This window comes from Phascolarctos cinereus, unplaced genomic scaffold, assembly GCF_003287225.1.
Source record: "Phascolarctos cinereus isolate Bilbo 61053 unplaced genomic scaffold, phaCin_HiC Scaffold_5;HRSCAF=322, whole genome shotgun sequence".
NCBI classification, from domain to species: domain Eukaryota; kingdom Metazoa; phylum Chordata; class Mammalia; order Diprotodontia; family Phascolarctidae; genus Phascolarctos; species Phascolarctos cinereus.
The window spans coordinates 327,135,363-327,158,077 of record NW_027555958.1 but is presented as its reverse complement, the minus strand read 5'-3'; the positions used below and the strand labels follow the sequence as shown (position 1 = coordinate 327,158,077).

The 22,715-nt window shown below is 40.4% G+C and overlaps 1 protein-coding gene across 1 annotated transcript in view; it reads left to right on the top strand.

Moving 5' to 3' along the window:
• SPTA1 (spectrin alpha, erythrocytic 1) overlaps positions 1–20,674 on the top strand; it is a 103,610-nt gene extending 82,936 nt beyond the window's left edge. Inside the window, 10 exon segments of the mRNA XM_078156189.1 lie at positions 964–1,260; positions 6,212–6,324; positions 7,675–7,692; positions 10,485–10,536; positions 14,724–14,911; positions 16,137–16,190; positions 16,558–16,704; positions 17,779–17,923; positions 20,332–20,393; positions 20,395–20,674. Coding sequence (XP_078012315.1) covers positions 964–1,260; positions 6,212–6,324; positions 7,675–7,692; positions 10,485–10,536; positions 14,724–14,911; positions 16,137–16,190; positions 16,558–16,704; positions 17,779–17,923; positions 20,332–20,393; positions 20,395–20,557 — 1,239 coding nt within the window. The 3' untranslated portion in view covers positions 20,558–20,674.
• Positions 20,675–22,715: the final 2,041 nt, after the last annotated feature.

The window sequence follows — 22,715 nt, the reverse complement described above, 5'->3', positions numbered from 1 at the left end:
TTCATGCTTACCATGTGCTACAAATGTAGCATTAAGTGCTGGGGATACAAAGAAAGGGGGGAGGCCTCCTGCTCTCAAGGATAAATACAGACAGTTCTCTTAACTCGGTCCCCAGACCTCCCCTCTGCCCCTCTCATAGCCCCGCCCACTCCAAGACTCTGCAGGGCCAGCAGCTGGAGAGGCTTCAGTGCCTGGCGCTGAGGACCCCTGGCCCCCTTTGCTTCTGTGGCTGCTGGCAGCTGCCCCTGCCACCTGCCCTCTGGGAGTTAAATTTGCATAATGCCAATTTATGTAAAGCAAGAGCTGTCTGCAAATATGAAATGTATACAAACACATGCAAACATTTTTATCTATCTATCTGTACGTATATATTATAAATGGCAGGTAATTACAGTAAGAAGGCACTAGCAGTGAGGAAGACTGAGAAAAGCTTCATGCTGAAGGTCAAATTGGAACTGAGTCTTAAAGGAAAGCAAGAGGTAGAGCTAAGGAGAGAGAGAGAGAGTGCCAGGTATGGAAGATAGTCAGTGGCTGGGGGGTTCTTCTCAAAAGGAAATTCTGGGGAGAACTCACCAGTCGGAGAAAGGGGGTGCAAGGGCAGAAGGAGATGGAAGACAAGAGCGAAGTTGGACTATTTAGAAAATTCTTCTATATACTGACCCAAAGTCTGGTTCCCTGTGCTATCTACCTAACATTCATTGTCTTGCCCCTGTAAGCTATACAGGCTAAGAGAACTCTTCTTTTGTTTTAGAGCAACAATCATCATGTCTCTGGCAAATGTATCTTTCTCTAGAAAATGAGTGAATGGATAATAAAGAAGTGTTCTCTCTCTGTGTCTCTGTCTCTCTCTCTCTCTCTCTCTGTCTCTGTCTCTCTCTGTCTCTCTCTCTGTCTCTCTCTCTCTCTCTCTCTCTCTCTCTCTCTCTTTCTCTTTCTCTCTCTTTCTCTTCCCCCCCCCGGCAGGCTGAGGACTTGTTCCTGGAGTTTGCCCAGAAAGCTTCAGCTTTCAACAACTGGTGTGAGAATGCAGAGGAGGACCTCTCTGAACCTGTGCACTGTGTCTCCTTAGAAGAGATCCAGCAGCTTCAGAAGGACCATGAGGCTTTTGTGGCCTCCCTCCCAGGAGCTCGAGCTGACTTTGACCACTTAGTGGAATTGGATCAGCAAATTAAAGCCTTGAACATGCCCTCCAGCCCATACACCTGGTTAACTGTGGAGGTTCTAGAAGGCATCTGGTTGAACCTGCCCAACATCATAAAGGTATCATGGGTCTAGTCCTAGGGGCAACAAACTATAGTCAAAAGAGCATTGGACTTGGAATCAGAAGAAATGCCTTTGTTTCCTAACTCTGACATTTATTTCGTACATGGCTTTGGGCAAACATTTTTAGGCTCTATAGGTTTTAGTTCCCGTATTTATGAAATGAGGAAGTTAGACTAGACGATCTCTAAGATTCTTCTGAGCTCTGAATTGCCTGACCTTTTTTATTACACAAACCATCCCTATGTCACAGACAAGCAGAGACATCCATCACTTAGGGCTCTGGGTAGATGGGCACTAACTGAGGAAGGTAGCTGGTACATACACAAAGAGTTTTGGTGCCAATCTGTGTTTAAAAATAAAGATGAGGTTCTCATACACATAATCATGCCCAAAGGCCCCTTTCCTCACCTCCTTCATCCCTTCCCCAACACATACACAGCATTATCAAGAGTAAGAGGTGGAACTGTCCCTCACCTCTAAATAATAATAATAATAATAATAATAATAATAAGAAGAAGAAGAAGAAGAAGAAGAAGAAGAAGAAGAAGAAGAAGAATTTATCTAACACTTTAAGCTTTACAAAGTACTTTATAAGTATCATCTCATTTATCCTAAAAAAGAATCCTGGGAGGTAGATGGTATTATCATCTTTTATTTTATGGAGAAGGAAACTGAGGCAGAGAAAGGTCAAGTGGTTTATCCAAGGTTACATAGCTAGTAAATATCTGAGGCTGGATATGAACTCAAATCTTCCTGACTCCAGGCTGAGCACTAGGTCCACTGCCTCATAAGCTACCCTTCTGTGACTTCTTTTGCCTTGAAGGCTACCCTGATGTTTATTTTGACCAGATTTCCTTTGGTCTCCTTGACCAGAGTTCTCTCAGGACTGTGAACATCCTGCTTCATTGTTTCATCCTGATGATGTTGACCTTGGTTTCTCAAAGGCTGTGGAATGCAAGATTTGGCAAGCCCTACCAAACAGGAAAAGCTTTAATTAGGGGCTGGTGATAGACTATGAGTCTGTCATATGAGATTCAACTAGCTTAATTTAGAGAGGTTCATCACCACAAAGATGGCAGCCAGATGATGAATTTGGGGTATTAGAGCGAATTACGAATATGATTTACTCAAAGGTGGATGGATGCAATCAGCATTAGTGGAGTGAATATTCCTATTGATGAAGTCATAAGTCATTGAAACTAAGCATAAGAATGCTGGGGACTGGGAAGGGAATACACAGAAAGATTTATGCCATGCTTCATTTCCAATAGCAATAACCCCGGCTAAGGGAGCACAGCCCTGCTGGGGAAGGCCTGCACTGGTAGCAACATCCAGAGGGCCATCAGGCAGTTCTAGGAAGTAACCTCAGTGCTTTCTCAGGATAGGGGAGAGGAAGACAAAAACAACCTAATTCAAATGACACTGTTAATGGGCTTGGCATCAAGGATGTCAACTATTTATTGCATCCACTTGTTTTTGGCTTAAGAGTCAAGGGCAGGAGACAATATAGGGAACTTTGGAGGAGAAACAAAGGGAGAAGCAAGGGCTGAAAGAGCTAGAATTATGCATTCTAGAAAAGAGGAGCCTGAGGTGTAAATTAATTATGGTTCTCTAGTATTGGGAATATTTTTAAACAAAGATACTCACCTCTAAGGATGCTGTGTGTGTGTGTGTGTGTGTGTGTGTGTGTGTGTATGATCAGTCTTAAATTATGGCATGAGAGATGAAGGTTAGACATTGGAAAGACTCATAATCTGATAGTTATAGCTCCTCAACCATAGAATAAGAAAGTTGGGGGAGGGTGTGCACATAGTCACACATCACAGTTGTTCTTAAAATTTTTTGTGTCATGCCATCATCATCATGATTGTCATCTTCGTCATCATCATCATTCAGCATTTATTATCAAGTGTCTTCTATATACCAGGAACTGTACTAAGAGCTGGGCATACAAAGAAAGGCAAAAATTCAGTCCTTGCCTAGAAGGAGCTCACATTTTAAGGGAGGGAGACAACATGTAAACAACTATACACATATGAGATAGATCTGGGTGAATGGGATATAATCTCAGAGAAAAAGCACTATTAGTGGGGTAAAGATTGCCCAAAATATGGGCAAAGAAGGAGAGCATTCCAAGCACAGGGGACATGGGACATGGATCTGGTGGCAGTCTGGTGAAGGCTATGATCCCTTTTTAAAATAATATTTTCAAGTGTATAAAATAAAATGCATAGGATTACAAAGGAAACCAATTATATATAGAAATATATATATATATATATATATATACATATATATATATATGTATATATATATATATATATATATATATTTAAAATGTGCAAATCCCAAGTTAAGAATTTCTGTTCTAGAGCAAGTATCTTCTCTCCAAACTGACTCATTTAAAAGGAGCTGGAGTTTAGGAATGAATTTCAATCTATAACAAAAATACTCAGGGCATCCTGGATCATCTTTGAGCTGACTTGAAGCTTCAGGATGGCCTCAAAGGTCCCCTTGGCTGACACACTCACTCTTAGCCTTTCATTCAGTAGATAGGGATGTTTGAGGGTCATATTAAGAAACAGCAGTAGCTTCTGTACTTAGGTTGCTATCAGGTGGATAAAGTGGAACACACACACACACACACACACACACACACGCATACAGGGTCTACAAAAGCATATTTTTAACTATTGATTATATGCATGTGGATTATTCAATCTGAAACTGGTCTAGGGCAAATTCTGTTTTCTCTTTTGCTCAGGCTGCCCTTGAACTATATCCCTTCCCAGCATCATCTGTTGATTTGGCCCAAGCAATAAAAACTCTGTTTAATCATAGTTTTTAAAATGCAGGTTACTTCTGCTAAAGGTTTTATATAGAATTCCAAAGGCAAATAAAAATGAAATCATAAAATGACAGTACTAGGCAGGACCATCAATATCATCAATTTAATTTTAGGCAGTTAGGTGGCTCCATGGATATAGGGCATGGGAGTTGGGGCCAGGAAGACTTGAGTTCAAATCCTGCCTCTGACACTTAGTATTAATCTCTATTAGCCTTGATTTCCTCATCTCTAAAGTTAGAATGATTACAGTAGCTACTTCATAGAAATGTTGTGAAGATCAAATGAGTTAACATATGTAAAGTGCTTTGCAAACCTTGAAGCGCTTTATAAATTTTACCTATTAATATTAATTTTATAAGTGAGAAGAGGTAGGCCCATACAGGGGTAGTGATTTGTCCAAGATAACACAGCTAAGCCAAGATTAGAATCCAAGTGTCCCTCCTACTCATCCCAAATTGGGAGACTTTATTCTCTTCAGATTACCCATTATTGGGAATTATTGCCTTTGCCATTGCCTTTTGCGTGGATAACTTAGAACTGACTATTTACAAAAATGCCTTCATCAGATATTATATTGGTTATTTGGAGAATGAGGTGTTGGGACAGAAGACTTCCTGGAGATAATTTTGAACAGCAACATCCATTCAATAAATTCAATAAAAAACCATTGAGGCACTATTATGTATAAAGCAACATAGCATAGTAGAAAGAAAATTAACTTCAGGGACAGGTAGGTATGGGTTCATTTCCACCCTCTGGCACATGCTGCCTATATAGCCCTGGGCAAATCTCTTAATGTCTCAGTGCTCTGAAACTAGCACATATTATATGTCAATCACTGTTCTAAGAGCTTAATAAATATCTCATTTGATTCCCACAATTCTGGGAGGTGGGTGCTATTATTATACCCATTTTACAGTGGAGGAAACTGAGGCAGATGAAAGTTGAGTGACTTGCCCAGGGTCACACAACTAGTAAATGTCTGAGGCCAGATTTGAATTTAGGTCTCCCAGACTCCAGATCCACTATCCACTATGCTACCCAGCAGCCTCTAGGTAACTTTTTATAATTATAGATTATAAGGAAGATAACTGACCTCCATTGGTAGAAGGAGTTTCTTATTTCGGATTTTCTTGTATCAATGAAATCCCAAGTCCAGTACCTATACCTACACTATTATGTGCAAGGCCTTATGTTAGATAATGGATCTTATTGTCGTTGTTGCTGTTATTCAATCCTTTCAGTTGTGTCCAACATTTTGAGACCCCATTTGGGGCTTTCTTGACAAGTGATTTGCCATTTCCTTCTCTAGCTCATTTTACAGATGAGGCAAGTGAGACAGATGGGCTTCAATGACTTGCCCAGGGTCACATAGCTAATAAGCTTCTGAGGCCAGATTTGAACTGAGGAAGATGAGTCTTCCTAACTCCACATCTGGTACTCTATCCAGTGCACCATGGCTATACAAAGCTATGTAAGATGTAATCCCCACCTGACTTTAATGTGCTTACAATCAAGTAGGAACTATGATAATATATAAACATGTATGATGAAATAAATGTAATACAAACAACCTTTTGATAAGTACTAATAACTTATATTTATACTGGCCTTTCATATTTACAATGATAGTTATCTCCATTTTAGAGATGAGAAAACTGAGTACCATAGATGTAAAATAGCTTGCCTCAGGTCACATAGGTAATAAGATATAGATCAAAGTCTCAAACCCAAGTCTTCTGTCTTCAAATTCAATGTTCTTTCCAATATATTCCAGTAGGACAAGCAAGGTGCAGTTGGAGCTCAGGCACAATCACTTCTTTTTGGAGTAATAAGGGAAGGCTCTATGACCACTGAGTTAAGGCATGGATGGTATTTTGATAGGCCAAGGTTAGGGGTGGCTTGTTACAGTAAGGTGACGTAGGAGAGAGAGGTGAGGGGTAAGGGTAGACAGGCAGAAGCACATGAGACTGCTTAGGTGACAGTTTCTAGCTGGGAAGAAGAAAATGAGATGCTACTGGGGATATAGATGTGTGACTTACCAATCCAAGCAAGGGCTTCCAAAGAATTTTTACCTTAGTCTGTGGCTTGGGATCATAGGAACGAGAGGAAGAATTGCAAAAAGAGGAAGAAAGACAACTGAAGAATCGTGAGCTGTGCCAAGAGTTTGAACAAGATGCCAGTGTATTCTCCCAATGGATCCAGGAAACCAGGTCTGCTGTCCCAACTGGGTCCCTCAACTTCCACTGGGGAGGGATTCATTAGACACTAAAAACTGGAGCCTAGAGTCTATTTTTCCTGAATAGGAGATCCCATGGGAAACCATACCACACTTCCAGATGGACATCAGTGGCCCCACTCTTCTCTCTCTCTCCCCTCCCTATGGGCATTGATTTGGTTTTTGAGAAGAACTGAGAAAGAGACCAAACATGGGGAAAAGTTCAAAGTAGTTTGGGGCCTACAATGTATCACTGTCTCAGCTTTCACTGCTGTTACTGTGGCATCCCACAGAGACCTACCTGCCTAGGCATTATCATGAAATTATACCTCCCTCATTCTCTCATTACTCATACCTTATTACAAATTGTCTTGGTCCCAGGTAGCTGTTAGAGAGGGACATGTCTGATGAGTTTATTTACAATAAAGTGTGAATGTTTGGTGGTGGCTTGTCATAGAATTGGGGAGGGGGAAAGATTTTTAGAGATCATCCAGTTGAACACTTTCATTTGACGGATGAGAAAATTAGAGTCTACACAGATTACTTATCTAAGGCTTCTTATGTCACCCTACTAGGTGACATTTTTTTCCTTTTGTGGAAAAGATGGGAGTTGGAGATGGCAATATCTTAAGCCCAAAGAACTAATTTTTAATAGTGTAGTTGTTTTTGTTTTTGTTTTTTTAATTGTGGCAGGAGACAGCTTAGAACAGTGTCCCTATCCCCACTCTCAGGCAAGCTTCATGGTATCATGGAGTTCCTGCTCAGCCTATACCATAAAGCAATGCCTAGCTCCAAGGATAGAATCAAGTACTTCAGGAAAACACAAAATAAACTGGTCTCATCCATCCTGGGCCAAGAAGAAATGAGACAATAGTCTGAAGGAAATCAGAAAGTGAGGCTCATGGAAATCAAATGGCAGGCATAAAGGAAATTGATCAACCATAGCCTCTCCCTTTTTTCACTTTCCTCTTGGGTGTTCTGTGGGGAGTCTGGTAGGTTCTGTTAAAGGCAGAGTATGATGTTTTTTGAATTTGTTGAGATGTGAGCTGTCAGTGTTCATGGGCAGAGAAGAACAGGTAGGCTTGATCAAAGGGTGGGGATGGGGAGGCAGATGGGTGGGGTTGATACACAACTGGCATTCTGATTGACTTTTGATGCCAGAGATTTGAGGGCTAAGATCTTGGTTAATGGACAGACTCTTCAAATCAACGAATCAGAACCACAACTTGAAAATATTGAAAACTCAGGCAAATAGGATGCCTTTGTCTTGAGTAACTTGACCTGACTTTTTTTTTCTTTCTTTTTTTTTTTCTTCTGGCTCCTGTTCCTGGAACTGCCTGTTCAGGGCTTATTTCCTAGATGGGTTAGTATTGAACTTTATATTTAATGTGGGCAAGGAGATGGAAGGATTAAAATGGTAAGTAAGGTAGTCAGCCTATCAGCAGTCTCATGGTGTCCAGGCATTCTAGTCCTCATCCTTGATGAAGCCAGTGGGCTGCAGGCTATAGTAAGTACCAATATTAATGATAGCTTACATTTCTATGTAAACTATCATTAATATTGATACTTACTCAATATTGATTATTGTATTTGATGTTTATGATATTCTTGTGTGATAGACAAAGGAGAATCATTATCCTCACTTTCTAACCTCTCTAGGACCAAGGCAACCATCCACAGGCATTTCCTCATCTGTAAAATTAGGGAGATAAAGTAAATGACTTCTAAAGCCCTTTCCAATTCTGATCCTACTACTGTTAAAAAAAGAGTTTCTGCTTATCAGGAGAGGGAGTTTCTACACTAGAAGTCCCTCACATTAATTAAATTATAAGTTGAGATTAAGAAAAAAGTTTGCCTATGGTCACATAGCCAGAACAATCCAGAAGCAGGATTTGAATCCATTTCTTTCTGAATCAAGGTTTGTCCTCTACCCACAACATCATACTGTCTCATTTTATGGATGAAGACATGAAGGTCAAAGAAACTAAGTCCACTTAATTAAGTGGCAGAGCCAGAACTTTGCACTCCAAGTCCAGGGCTTTCTCCATATTGACCTAGTTTCTGCCCTCTGGGAAGTCACAGATGAATAAAGACAGATAGGCATGTAACATCATAACAGTCAACTTATAAAATCCTTCACCATCACCATGGTAAAGTAATGGAACTGCTCTGATCCCCAGCTTTCTCCACTTACCTTCTAGTGGAACTCTAGATTTAAAGACAGAGATCTTTTATTCTAGTTCCATTTCCACCATCAAGTGTTTGACCTTGGGCAAGATGTTTGACTTCTTTGAGGCTAGATGTCCTCATCTTCGAAATGTGAATTATGGCATTATTCTTTGTGCTTAGATTGTATAGAGCAAATATTAAAGTGACTGAAGAGTGCCTACTGGCTAGACTATATTCATTTGTAAGCCCAGCCCACAGAGCTAATCTATCAGTAGACAGATCCGGGAGACAGGCTGCAGATAGACAATGAACTGAGACTGGGATTGAATATAGAAGGAAGACAATGGATTGGATAGAATGTGAGAAACAGTAGTGCTTTCAGTGACTTTGAACTCCTCCCTGAAACAAAATCCCAATTGCAGACAAGGATATTCTTGTGGTATGGCTGTCTGGCTATAATCAGGGAATACAAAGGTGCTGGGGAATAGAAACTGCAGGTCGCCCAAAGGGTAATGGAGAGATGCATGGTGAGTGTAAATAGGCTGCAGCATGTTACAAATGATGAATTGCATCCACAAAAGTGGTGTAGAAAAATCATCAAAGAAATATTATCACCAGAAAAAGAGGTGGACTGGTCAAAGAATAAGAGGTGGGCAGCCCATATGCTGTATTAGTAGCCATGTAACTTCAAAGCATCTAGAAAGAGACACCTACCAGCCCCCTGGAGAGTCCACGGAAGATTTATAGGAGGGCATGTATAAAATGGATTGAGAAGGCATTCCAGGGAGTACCTACCTTAATGAGATCACAGATCCATTCAAGTATTGTGTTAGTTAAGATCCTGTATGAAAAGCATTTTGTCATTCTAAACTCTTATGCAAATTTGAGCTATTGTTATAATCCCAGGCACACCCTTCAGGTTGGATGAAAAATCAATCAATCAACAAGCATTTGTTTGTTACACACTTGCTGTGTGGCAGGCACTGTGATAAGCCCTTAGAATATAAAGAAAAAGCAATAGTAGTCCCTGCTTTGAAGGGGTTTATATTTTAAGGGGGGAGACAACATATGCATAAATGGGTACATCAAAGATAAATTGTGTTAGTCCTTTATTTTTGAAGAGGACCAATGACATCGTGGGTGATGATGACTTGTGTATAAATTAGATTTAAGTGAGGCAGAGTTGCACAAAGTCTTTAGCCTCACTCTTGATGACTCACTTGAAGCAAAAAGTAGCTTTATAAAAAAAAAAGGCACCAGCTGCTAGAGGCTACTGAAAAGGCCTCTTTTGGTGGTGTTTGAAAAGATTCTAAGAATTGGAAGCTAGGAGGCAGAGCATTCCAGGCATTGGGTGCAACTGATTTAAAGGCACAGTGATAGAAGCTAGGGTGTTAAGTGTAAGGGAAACAAGTAGGCTGGACTGCATGTAGTTTGAGAAGGAGAATGTGTTGAAAGCTTAGAAAGATAGTAAGGAAACAGATTATAAAGAGCTATAAGTGCCAATCAATCAATCAATCAGCATTTATCAAGGAAAACTACTATGTGCTAGGCATTGAGGTAGGCATTAAGGGTACAAATATAAAGAATGAAATGGTCTCTATGATGCCCAATTTGAGTTCTGTGACCTTCATTCCTACCCTGGGCATTCAATGTAACCTGTTAGGATCAAAATAAAAACAGCAGTTGGAAAGAGTGGGCACAGACTGATTTGGAATTGTGGGAGCCCCATCCTAGGCTGAGCAAGCTCAGGAAAAATCATCCTTCTTATTAATCCAGGGAAGCTTCTTAGGAAATGAAAATTTCAGGGATAATTGGAACATGGGGAAGATGTAAGGTAGGAGAACATTTTACATGCGTGGCATAACTCAGGAAACAATGCGGGGCAGAAGAGGAGACACAAAAATGAAGAGGCTTTGAGCAGGTAAAACTCCACAGGCATCGTCAATCTCTATAATTTGTTACATTTTCCTCTGCTTTTCTGACTAGATCATTGCTCAAGGAAACTGGAACCCTGGAATCCCAGCTGGAAGCTAATAAAGTAAGTGCCTATAGTGCCTGTGGCTGCCTGCATCACAGAGAGCAAGAAAGCCCTGCTTAGAGGGGGGGGCTGGTGCCTTCAACAAGTTTATTCAAACATCACATAGCAGAAAAATTACTTATTCTATTTGGACCCAGAAGGACAACTTAGGAGCTTCCAGTGGGTAAAAAGGCCAATTTGGGCTTTATGCCAAGTAATTCAAACCAAAATCAAAATGCCAAAAACTGCTCTCTAACAATTAGAGCTGCCCCAAAGTGGGATGAGCCACCTCAGGGGGTGGTAGGTTCTCTCTTGTAGATTTTCAGGCAGAGACTGGATGACTGCTTGTGAAATATGTGATAGTAGGGATTGTATTTGACTATAGGTTTGGCTAAAATAGTAGTAAGACTAAAGATTTTTAAAATTTGAGTCATTTTCTTTTTAACTAGCTGGTTGAGTCTATAATTCTAATTCTTTCTCTTGCCTCCTTTTTATGAGGCTTCCAAGCAATCTGAAGAGAGTTGGACTACATGACTTCAAGATCTCTTCTAACTCTCAAATTCTGTGATTCTCTGATCTAGTCAGTTCAATGGAAAGAATTGGTCAAAACATTTATGTCACGTCATATAGCTCAAAAAATGGTGGCATGTGACCCAATGGAAGTTTTCCATCTTTCAACTGGTTGCTGTGGTGACACATAGCATAGTTATAATCCTCAATTATGATGAATCTATGATCTTGTTCATGTGGGTTCTTCTTTTGTGATGCTGATTTCAATCCTCCCCAGCCTTCTCATCTTGTATAATTCTTTTCCATGTTTTTCCCCTAGAATCCTCCCGTCCAACATGCTCAAGGCCTCCCTTGGTTTCTTTTAATATCTCAGTCAGTCAATAAGCATTTATTAAGCATCTACTATGTTTTAGGAATTATGCTAAGCCCTGAACACACAAAAGAGGGAAAAGTCCTCCTCAAAGAGCTCACAATCTAATGGGGGAGACAACAAGCAAACAAATATATGCAAGCAAGCTATATAAAGGATAAATAAGAAATGCTCAGTAGAGGGAAGGCACTAGAATTAAGAGGAGTTGGGAAAGGCTGAGGCAACTGGGCTTGGAATCAGGAAGATACATCTTCCTTACATCAAATCTAGCCTCAGACACTTACTAGATTATTCGACCCTGAGCAAGTCACTTAACCCCCTTTGCCTCAGTTTCTCATCTGCACAATGAGCTGGAAAAGGAAATGGCAGGCCACTCCAGTATCTTTGCTAAGGAAGTCCCAAATGGGATCGAGATGGGTCAGACATGACTGAAACGACTAAAGAGGTGGCAAAAATGGGAAAGGTTTCCTGTAGAAGGCAAGATTTTAGTTGAGACTTGAAAGAAGTTAGGAATGCCAGGGGGTGGAGATGAGAAGGAAAGAGCATTCCAATCATGAGTGACACCTAAGGGAAATTCCCAGAGCCAAGAGACTGAGTGTCTTGTTTATGGAACAGCAAATAGCTCAAGGGATACAAGTGTGATACCTGGATCAATGTGGAGGTCTCACAACTCTATTATTCAATTAATCATTGAAAAGAGGAACTGAATCTGAGAGATTATCTAGTTCAACCACCTCCTTTTACAGAGAAGGAAACTGAGGCCCTAAGAGGGGCCCTTAAGACGGACTTTCCCAATGTTCCAAAGTAGCCGCATCCAGAATTTGACTCTCAGTTTTTCTGTCCCTGAGTGCAGTGCTATTTTCACTATACTGTGATATATATATGTATGTATGTATGTATATATATATATATTATATATACACACACACACACACATACACACACACACACACACACACACACACACACACACACATATATATATAAATGTTTAATCTCGTATTGTTTCCTCATAAAACCTAGGACTATCTTCATCTCATTGTCAGTCAATGTATGTCCAGAAAATGAGGACCAATTTCAACATTAGCTAGAGCTATGTTATAGTGTTGTCAAATTCTGGGCCCCCATTTTTTCCCTCTTCTTTCCCTTTTTTGATCACTAGATCTTCAGAGGAAAAGGCCTCCCACTGTGATATTACGAAGAGTATTTATGTGGTTATTCTGATAGATATAGATACAAAGATACAGTTATAATATGTCTTGTTAGCAATATAGATATAGGCAAACATAGATAGTTTTTTTCCCTCCATAATCAGAATTCAGAAAGAGAAATGATTATAAAATATCATAAAATGCATCCCCAAACCAAAGTGGAATGCCTTGGGGATAATTTGACATTTTGGATTATTTGTGCCAAAGTTTCTTTCCATTAGTTAGAATAACTATCTCTATAAAAATAAATGAGAGTGAACTCCCTGGTGGGAATATTCTAAAATTCGAGGTTGGGGGAGGGAATAGCATTGACCTCACATCCTTTCGACTTTATGGTGTGACATACCAGGGGCTTTCCTAGCCTGCTCTAAGGAGGTTATTCTAGTCTGTTTGGGTGGTAGAGTAATATAATAAATAATGCATGATAATGGAGAGAAAAACTAGCCAGGATAGATCAAAATGCCATATAGTGCCCACATGTTTTGATGGAGGAAGCTGGGCATGAAGAACAGTCCTGACTGTGATGGGGAGTTCCAAGAACTTGCTGGGTGGTTGAGAAGATTTTCTGAGAGTTGAGACAGTATCTATGGGGCAGTTATCTTGAAACTGACAGAATACACATCGTGGATGTCCTCTATCATTTTTCCCCTTAGTTTATAGCTGTATGCTCTTTTTCAATTTTCATGGAAAAAATGGAGATCCTAGATAATTGAGGACCATCAATCAACTGAAACGTGCTAGAATCCCATCTGCCTCTTATCCCTCAATTCATGATGTAGATAACTGTCAGAATGAGAGTTAGAAGGGACCTCTACATTCATCTAGTCTGGTCCTTACTGAAGCATGAGTTTCCCCTACCACATTTCTTATAAATGGTCATTCAGTTTCTAGGAGGGGAAGTTCATTGCAGTCCATTCAATTCCCATAGTTCTATTTGTTGAGAGCCTTTCCTTAAAGAAAGTCAAACCAACCTGTGGGCAATTTCCACCTCTAATTCTCAATTCTTCCCTCTGGGTTCAAATTAAAGAAAGTAAATTTCAATTCAATTCAATAAACATTTATGAAGCACCACTATGTACCAGGTATTGTCTCCAGTGGCAGCCCCTCAAATACTTGATTATTGGGAGTTTTGTGCATTCTAAATATTCTCTTTTCCAGCCTAAATAGCTCCAGCATGTCTGACCAATCCTGAGGTGTCATTCTCCAATTCTCCCACTACCCTGGCCACTGTCTTCTGGATGGTCAGTTAATTGATACACGCTAGCTTGCCTGTGTCCTTCCAAATACATAACATTCAGAACTGGTATTGCTGATATAGTCTGACTAGGGAGAGTATACTATGATACCACCTCCTTTGTCCTGGACACTATCCTTCTCTTCCTACAGCTTAAGGTCACAAGAGCTTTTTTCCTCCTTGTTTTTGTTTGTTTGTTTTAAGCAGCCACATATTAACATTGCTTCATATTAAGTTTACTGTTACCTAAGATCCTGATTTTTTTTAACATGGAATATAAAAATTGTCTTCCTCTTAAACTTGTGAGATAAAATTGTTTTCAAATATAACTGCAGGAATTTATATTCATTCTTATTTTGTTAAAACTTTTAGACCTTCAAGAAACTCCAGAGTACTCTCTTTCCTTCACTGGGCAGCTAGGTGGCCCAGCAGATGGAGCTCCATGTCTGGAGTCAGGAAGACCTGAGCTCAATTCAGTCTCATACACTCAATAGCTGTGTGACTCTGGGCAAGTCACTTACTCCCTATTTGCTTCAGTTTCTTATCAGTAAAGCTGGAGAAAGAAATGGCAAACCGCTCCAGTATCTTTCCCAAGAAAACCCCAAATGGGGTCATGAAGAGTTGGACACAACTAAAAATGACTGAACAAAAACCTATACTATTAGAAAGTTGCCTGGAGCGTTGAGAGGCTGAGTGATCTGCCCAGATTCATATAAAAGCAGGATTTGAACCAAGTTCTTCCTGGCTTCAAGGTATGCACTATGTCCATCACCCCAGGCTTCTGAGCAGAACAGGACTAAGGCACTCCAGCAGATACATCCCTCTGGGTTGCTGTCACTCCATTGATCAACCTTAATCTTTCTCCATTCTTCTTCCTCTCCAGCGGAAGCAAAAGGAAATTCAGGTGATGAAACGTCAATTGAGCAAGATTGAGGACCTGGGGGATACTATGGAGGATGCTCTGATCCTGGACATCAAATACAGCACCATTGGCTTAGCCCAGCAGTGGGACCAGCTCCACCAACTGGGAATGAGGATGCAGCACAATCTCGAGCAGCAGATCCAAGCCAAGTACTGTGGGCCCATGGGAAATCTAGGAATCCACCAAACTTTAACTAGGACTGAATGAAGGGATGAGAGCTCCAGAGGGTCTAATGAGAGACTGGGGGCAAAAACACAGTGGATGAGAGAGGACAGGGAGATTACCACATAGGGTAGGGAGTAAAGACTTGGACTCAGAAGCTAATGGTACTACCCTTTCAATGTAATTATTTTTTGGTGAGCACTTTATGATGACCTGTATATCCTGTCATAATAATAATAATAATAATATCTGACATGTAAATAGCACTTTAAAGTTTTCAAAAATTACATATTGTCTCACAGCCTCATAATAACATGAGCTATGTTCGATGAGTATCAGTATCCCCATTTTACACATGAGGAAACTGAGCCTTACAGAAGTTAAATAACTTGTCCATGGCCCTATCTCTAATATGTGTGGGATGTGGGATTCAATCCCAGAACTTCCTGATTTCAAGTCTAACATTCAGTCTAATATGATACCCTTCAAAATGCTTTACACATTTTATACACTCATAGTGTTTCTTTTCAAATGTAACTCAGCGATTTGGGACGGTATTTCATCCTGGCCCGAAACTTCTCCCAAATTCATTATGTTACTAGCTTTTGTTTCCTTATGCTCAAGTGTAAGGCCTCTCTGACTCACCTTCTTGAGGCCAAAATGGGTCCCAAGCCCTATAAGAGCTTCTCCTTTCTACACATACCCAATAATCATATAGTAAACATTTAATAAATGCTTGTTGACTGATTCACTCTCCCACTCCCCAGCAAAGCTGAAATGTAATCAGTCAGAAACACCAGCATCAGGAAATTTCCAGAACTAGGAGAGTGAGAAACAGCAGTGAGAGACTGGCTTAAATGGCCTCTCTGGCCCCTTCTATCTCTAAGATTCTCTAATTTCTGCCATCTATGGGTGTGGTTACTCTACCAGGTAGTAACCTCTTTACAATCTCAGTATCCCTGAACACTGGTTTTTCCACTACATAGTTATAAATAGTCACCAGCTGTGAATGCCACAAGGCACTGATAACTTTCCCAATTTTTGTTTCATGGCCCACAGACCATTCTTATCATTGCTTAGGGAATCCATTTCAATCTCAAGTGAGATTATATTAGCAGATGGTGGTACTGTCTCTTTCAGTGGGAGATGGTAGAGCTGGGAGGCATATATGAGAAAGTGCTTTGTACGTGATGTTATGATTATTCCTTGCAGGGACATGATTGGTGTGAGTGAAGAGACACTCAAGGAATTTAGCACAACTTATCAGTAAGTATGAGACCAGGAGTGTGTTGGCAAATATTTAACAAGTAGACTCTCTAGTAAAACATAAATGTACACATGACACACTTTCAAGTTGAATCTGTTCCATTTACATTGTCGTTATCACTTTCTAAAGTCTAGACAATTAGCAAAATGATAAATCAAGCCGTGATTTCTGACATATAAAAGCTTGTGCATTAGAATGAACTCTCTGTGAGGGCAGGAACTTTTTTTTGCTTTTATTTTATTTGAAGCACCAGCCCTTGGCACAGTGCCTGGCACTTAGTAAGTGCTTAATAAGTGACTGTTGATTGACTGACCAAGTAACACTGATCCATGAAGAACTATGAGCACTTGACATTTTCTTATCCAGACACTTTGATGAGACTTTGACTGGACGGCTGAGCCACAAAGAATTCCGGTCCTGCCTCAGAGGCCTCAATTACTACTTGCCCATGGTGGAGGAAGGGGAACCTGAGCCCAAGTTTGAAAAGTTCCTGGATGCTGTGGATCCTGGAAGGTAAGAAGTATGACAAGGATGGAAATGAAGGCAGCAATTGCAAGTCAGGAGTAAGAAGGTTCTCAGAAAAGGTGCAAGAGCAGATTCTTTACTTACTCACTGGGCTTCTTCTGTAAGTAGGTAAGATGAAGGAAAGTGTTAACATGTTTTGAGATCCTCAGTTTGCTCTGAGTCCCCTGATCCAGCCAGGGTATCAGAGATGCATTCCACAGTCCTAAAATTAATCACCATAACAGAAATGGACATGGAAGAGGTGATAGTGCAACTAAGAGGAAGAAGAAATTGTGATGGACAATGGCAGGAGAGAGGGAGAATGTGAAAAATGCAGTCATCTCTTTTTTTTACTGTAATATGTTATGGAAATGCTTGTTTTATTCCATAAATTAAAAATAAAATAATTTTAAGAAGAAAGAAAAATGGAGTGACAAGTGGGAGGATTTGCAGAAGGAGGCAAAGTCAATACCAGCTGTAAGACTATTAAGTCAGCCATAATTATTAAATATGACTTTGGCAATTAGCTCTATCCCATTCTTAAAGTGGAGTGGAGGAAGGGGAATAGATAATTCTGTTATGTCTATGCTTGCTCTGGCCCTCTACAAGAATGGAGTCAGAAGCAGAATTAGAAACATGAGGAAGGTGGGGAGATTTCCAGGGGGTGACACTCAGGGAACCACAGCAGTGGCAAAGGAAGATCTGTCCTAAGTTCATGATGGGAGAGAGATATGTTACAGATTTAGTGAATGAGATTAAAGATGGAGATGCAGGTCTGCTGGAAGGGACCTGAGAAGATCATCTGACATCCTCATCTTACAGATGGTCACACATACAGATGGTCAGCAGGCTCCAAGGGAGCAAACAGAATTGAAAGTCAAGGGCCAAGGTTAAGGTCGCAACTCTCAAAACATAAAGATAGCTTTCATCCTTTATCTTTGTGGCCAACTTTTCTCTCCACTACTCATGAGAACTTAGACAAAAGTTCTTCAATCCATGTTCTTTTTTAACTTGAATGTGAATTTTTCCTCCTAAGAAAGGACATAGATACTCAACTATTTCCTTCCCATCCCTCTCCCCCAGGAAGGGCTACATCTCACTGGAAGAATATACCTCATTCCTGATTGACAGGGAATCAGAAAACATTAAGTCCAGCGAGGAAATTGAGAATGGCTTCCAGGCCCTGGCTGAGGGAAAAGCTTACATCACAAAGGACGACCTGAAACAGGTCAGACTCTGCAACCCATCCCTTGTTCTCCATTCCTACACCCACCTTCCTCACACACCATCTGAATGGAGGCCTCAACTGTCTCTGGCTTGAGTGACTAGTTTTACTTACTTCTTGCTCTCTGGTTTCTTCTACCAGTTCATCCTACACATGGCTGCTAGGATACCTTGGGTAATGTACCCAAAAAGCATTGGATTTGAAGGGAACATATCTAGATCTGCCACTTTACCACCTATGTGACCTTGGGCAAATCACTTACTTCTCTGAATCTCAGTTTCCTCCTTCATAAAATGAGGAGGTTGGACAACTCTAAGGTCTCTTCCATTTTATTTTCCTATGAACCAATATCCAATTGTGTGCCTCTCCCACACAAGAACACAAAGTAGCTCTCTTTTGACTGCCATATCAAATTTGAACCTTTCCACATTTTCTTTACAGATTCACCCCTAATTGAACCCCATTATCCTTATTAATTAATTATACTAATCTTTATGACCAGTGTAAGAGTTCTTGTATACTCTCAAAAGATCTGAACCCTTCTGCATTTACTTCAAAGACCACCACTACCACCCCCACAAATTGAACTCCATTACCCTTATTATTTTATTTTACTAGTCGTTGTGACCAATATTAATTATATTGTGTACTCTCTTTATATATTATTGTGTACTCTCAAAACATCTGAACACTTCTGTATTTGTTTTAAAGATTCCTCTCCCCTAACTGGACTCCATTACCTTTATTGTATTAATTAATTGTACTAATCTTTGTGATCAGTAATATCTGTGATCAGTTTATATACTCTCTAAAGATTTAGTTAGAAGGTTTCTCCACTATCACCTGGGCTCCCCATTTTGCAAATGAGGAAACTGAGACTCAAGGAAGACAAAAATGATTTGCCTGAGGTCCTACTTGCCCAAGTTCACAGTAAGTAGCAGAGCCAGGGAGCCAGAATTTAGACTAAAGTCTTCCAACTCCATATCCAATCCTCCTGCTCTGCCACCATGCTGCAAGGTCAACCAACTTCCCACACCCTGAACTTGACTTGCATCTGAGCTTTTCAATAGGCCAGTCCCATTCTCTGGGAAATTTTGCCCCTTCTTCTTCCTGGTTATACTCTAAATCTTCTTCTGTTTTTGTTTGGATTTTTTTGGTGAGGATCAACCCAATTTCTAGATACTGAATTGGGTCAGTGATCTCCAGATGAACCAGTGTGGTCATAGTCCTGATCCCTATGTTGTTTAAATGTTTCTTTATGAGTATTCCTTAGTCATTTCTGCACAGATTCTAAATGCTTTTTTTCCTCTATGCTCTCTCATATTCCCTCCTCTAACAAGAGTCCTAGGCTGAAATGATGTCCAGAAGGATAAAAAGAATGATTAGATGAAAAAGCATGTGTCTTTATTATGATTCAAACACAGTGGGAAGCCCTGAGTATACAAATTAAAAAATGAGATAGTCCCTAGACTCATGGAGCTCATATTCTAATTAGGGAGACAACAAATATTAAATAGTTCAACTACAGAATAGATGAGAAGACCCTGAATTCCTACAGGTACGGTAGTGGGGTGGATAACAAGGCCTAGGAGTCCTTAGGGTACATAATGATGAAAATCAGATGGGAGTGCATGGAGGTTGGAAGGTATAGAAACAAATCTGATGGTAAGGCCCAAGGGACTTTAGAATAAAAAAGCAGGGGAGAGGGTTGGCCTTGGAAGTCCTGTATCTTACCAGTAGGATCGTTGTTGGTGACTCTCTGCTTGTATAAGTGATTTGAACAACCATGTATGTCCTGAAGTTAGAGATCCCTATACATACTTCATTGGAAATGTGGGTGGTAGACCTGAGGGTCTGTGTGGAATGACAGTTCTTGACTTTTTCCCATAAGGGTGAGGTTCAGCATTCATTCAGGAAAAGTAAAGGAGTAGGGACATTGGCAGGAAGATTAGAGAAGAAAGGCACCCACAAAACTTGTTCTACCAGGGTCTTAAGTGGGGCAGAGGAGGAGAGAGAATGGATGAGAATGGAGGAAGTCATGGTTTTTTTTCCCTCAGGTTGCTCCTTATCTGACTGGGGAGACACAGAAGTAGTAACAGACACTGAAGAAACAAATGTAAAGGAATAGTCTACTATACAGTATTCTATGTACATGAAAGTTGATGGGATAGGGAATAATGCAGTGGCCACTCACTTGGGGTTTTATCAAGAAAGGTTTCTTAGACAAGGTGAGCTCTAGGATTTTCAAGGCCATCTTAATTAATTTATATGTATAGAGTTGGTGGGAGAGGTTAGTAAAGGGGGAAATAGAGCTATCTACCACATCTGTTGCCCCTTCCATCACTGGGTTTGGACATTGAAGTAACCATATTTCCCTGGGTTGCCTATCACCATAGCATTCTGTCTTCCAGGCCCTCACTCCAGAGCAGGTACAATTCTGTGCCTCACGAATGCAGCCCTATACAGACCCTCGTGGCCGTACTGCTGGCTATGACTACATTGGATTCACGAATTCATACTTTGGTAATTGATGAGAAGATCCTGGTGTGGCTAGGGAAAGAAGAGGATGATCAAAGAGTGTATTTTATATCCCATCAAGAACCTGGATATTTCCAAGAACTCCAGGTTCAGGTGTAGTTTGAACCACCACGGAAAAAAAAGGTGGGGGGAGGGGATGGGGAGGATGTGTGGATTGGTAAAGCTAAGCTCTCCCTTTGTAATAGGATGACCTGAATTAAAGTCCTACTGATCCAATCTGGAGTTTTATGTTTTCTATAATGAATACATTCATGGCTAAGTACAAATTGTTCTTTATTCTCCCTAGTGGAGAAGTTGGTATAGATAATCAACAAATAATTTCCATTTAATACTGCAACACATTTTTGTTTTTACCTTTGGCATATCATTATAGTGTGCCCTAGAAGAGCCTGGTGAAGACTGATAAAACTAAAGGACTACATCTTTAAAACCAGATTCCTCCAGAAGGTGGAGACATCTCCAGTGACACCATGAGATGATTAAGGACACCTACTCAGTAGTGTGTGAGAAGGTCCCTTGAACCCTTGATATCTCACTGAGGATAACTGATTGAGTCAAGGCAATTATAAATTGGAATCACATCCTTGGGTTTGGGCCTATAAAATAGAACCAGCCAATGTGCCAAAGATGAGAGATCCTGAGAGAACTAGGTATGAGCAAAAATCAGACTAGACTAGGGTCTTTGGCAGAAGGTAAGCCTGCCTCACCAAATTGTCTACCCCCAAGGCAACCATTTGATCCCAGATATATGTAAACAGCTAAGGGAAACTGTGAAAAAATAGGTACTCCTGGTTTTAGCCTCTAAGAAAGGAGAGGAGAAATTCTACTTAAATCCCTGGATCTAGCCTCCTAGGCAAGGAGAAGGCTCTATCTTGAACAGCACTCAGTTTCTTGATCTAATGTTCTGGAAATAATTGGATTTCCACTCAAGTTCCCAAACCAAGCCTTCAGGAGAGAAGAATAACAAGAATGACACAGACATGAGGAGCAAACTTGGGACCTTGGCCTCCACTAGTGACCTCCAATGGAAATGGAGTTGAATCTCTGGCAACTCCAAATGCAAAATCCCCTTTAATGGAACCCATAAATCTTAAGATAACACTCTGATAGACTATATCTGTCCTTCATGGAAGGTGATACCACAAGTAGAAGACTTGGCTTGATTACTTACTGCCTATTGATAGGTGTGTGTGTGTGTGTGTGTGTGTGTGTGTGTGCTTCTTTCTTTGGGGCTGAGGGATTCCTGGTACAATGCAATAATATAATAAATATTTATTAAATACCTACTATGTGCTATACTACGTGTTGGGGATACAAATAAGAAAAAAGAAAGTTCCTGACCTCAAGAAACTTACAGTCTAATGGGGAGGAGATAACAGAAAAGGAAGCTGAAAAGAAGAGGAGGACAGGAAGGAAGCTGCTTTGATAAGTAAGCCTTTTTTTTTTCATTTGGACTAAAGTCATCTTTATAGGCCTGAGTCCAAGAGATCAAGACAAATCTACAAAAGTCATCACTCAAGTCATCCTCAATAACTTGTCAATGGGTCACTAGTCCAAGGGTAATCCCAACACCCCATCAAGGAGATGTCCTTGATGTCATATCAGCATGTGAAGTAGGAAAAAAAAATGCTGAACATGGTGTCAGAAAACTGAGGCAGTCCTGGATCTATGACTTACTTCTGAATGACTTTGGATAAGTTACTTATCCCTTTAAGCCTCATTTTCCTCATCTGTAAAATGAGGGAGTTAGATGACTAGGTGCTCCCTAAGGTCCCTTACAGCCTTCAGTCTATGATTCTAGGATATTGACACAAAGTCACATCCTTACCTTCCAAAGGGAGATGCCTTCAGAGACAAAGCATATCATTTCATTGCACCAGTCCTGGTCATATCCTCCATGTCATTCTACTGTGTTACTGAAGTCCCTCGTAAATTACAAAGTTCTTCCATGTGTGATCTCATTTGATCATCCCAACAATCATGGGAGTAGGCAGACAGGTATTACTTTCTCCATTTTCCAGAGATAATGAAAAAGTATTTTTTAAAAAAAAGCAAAGTGATTTACTGATGCTCACACAGCTAGTAAACTGTGGAGCCAGGACTCAAACCCAGGCCTTCTGCTTCCAAGTCTACACTACACATTGCAAACAAAATATTGGACCTACAGATTGATATCCTAATGCTGAGGCTTTCCCTCTGGCTTTCTGCTAAATGTTTCCATGATCCTTGTTTCAGAGTGAGATTGGGTGGCATTGCC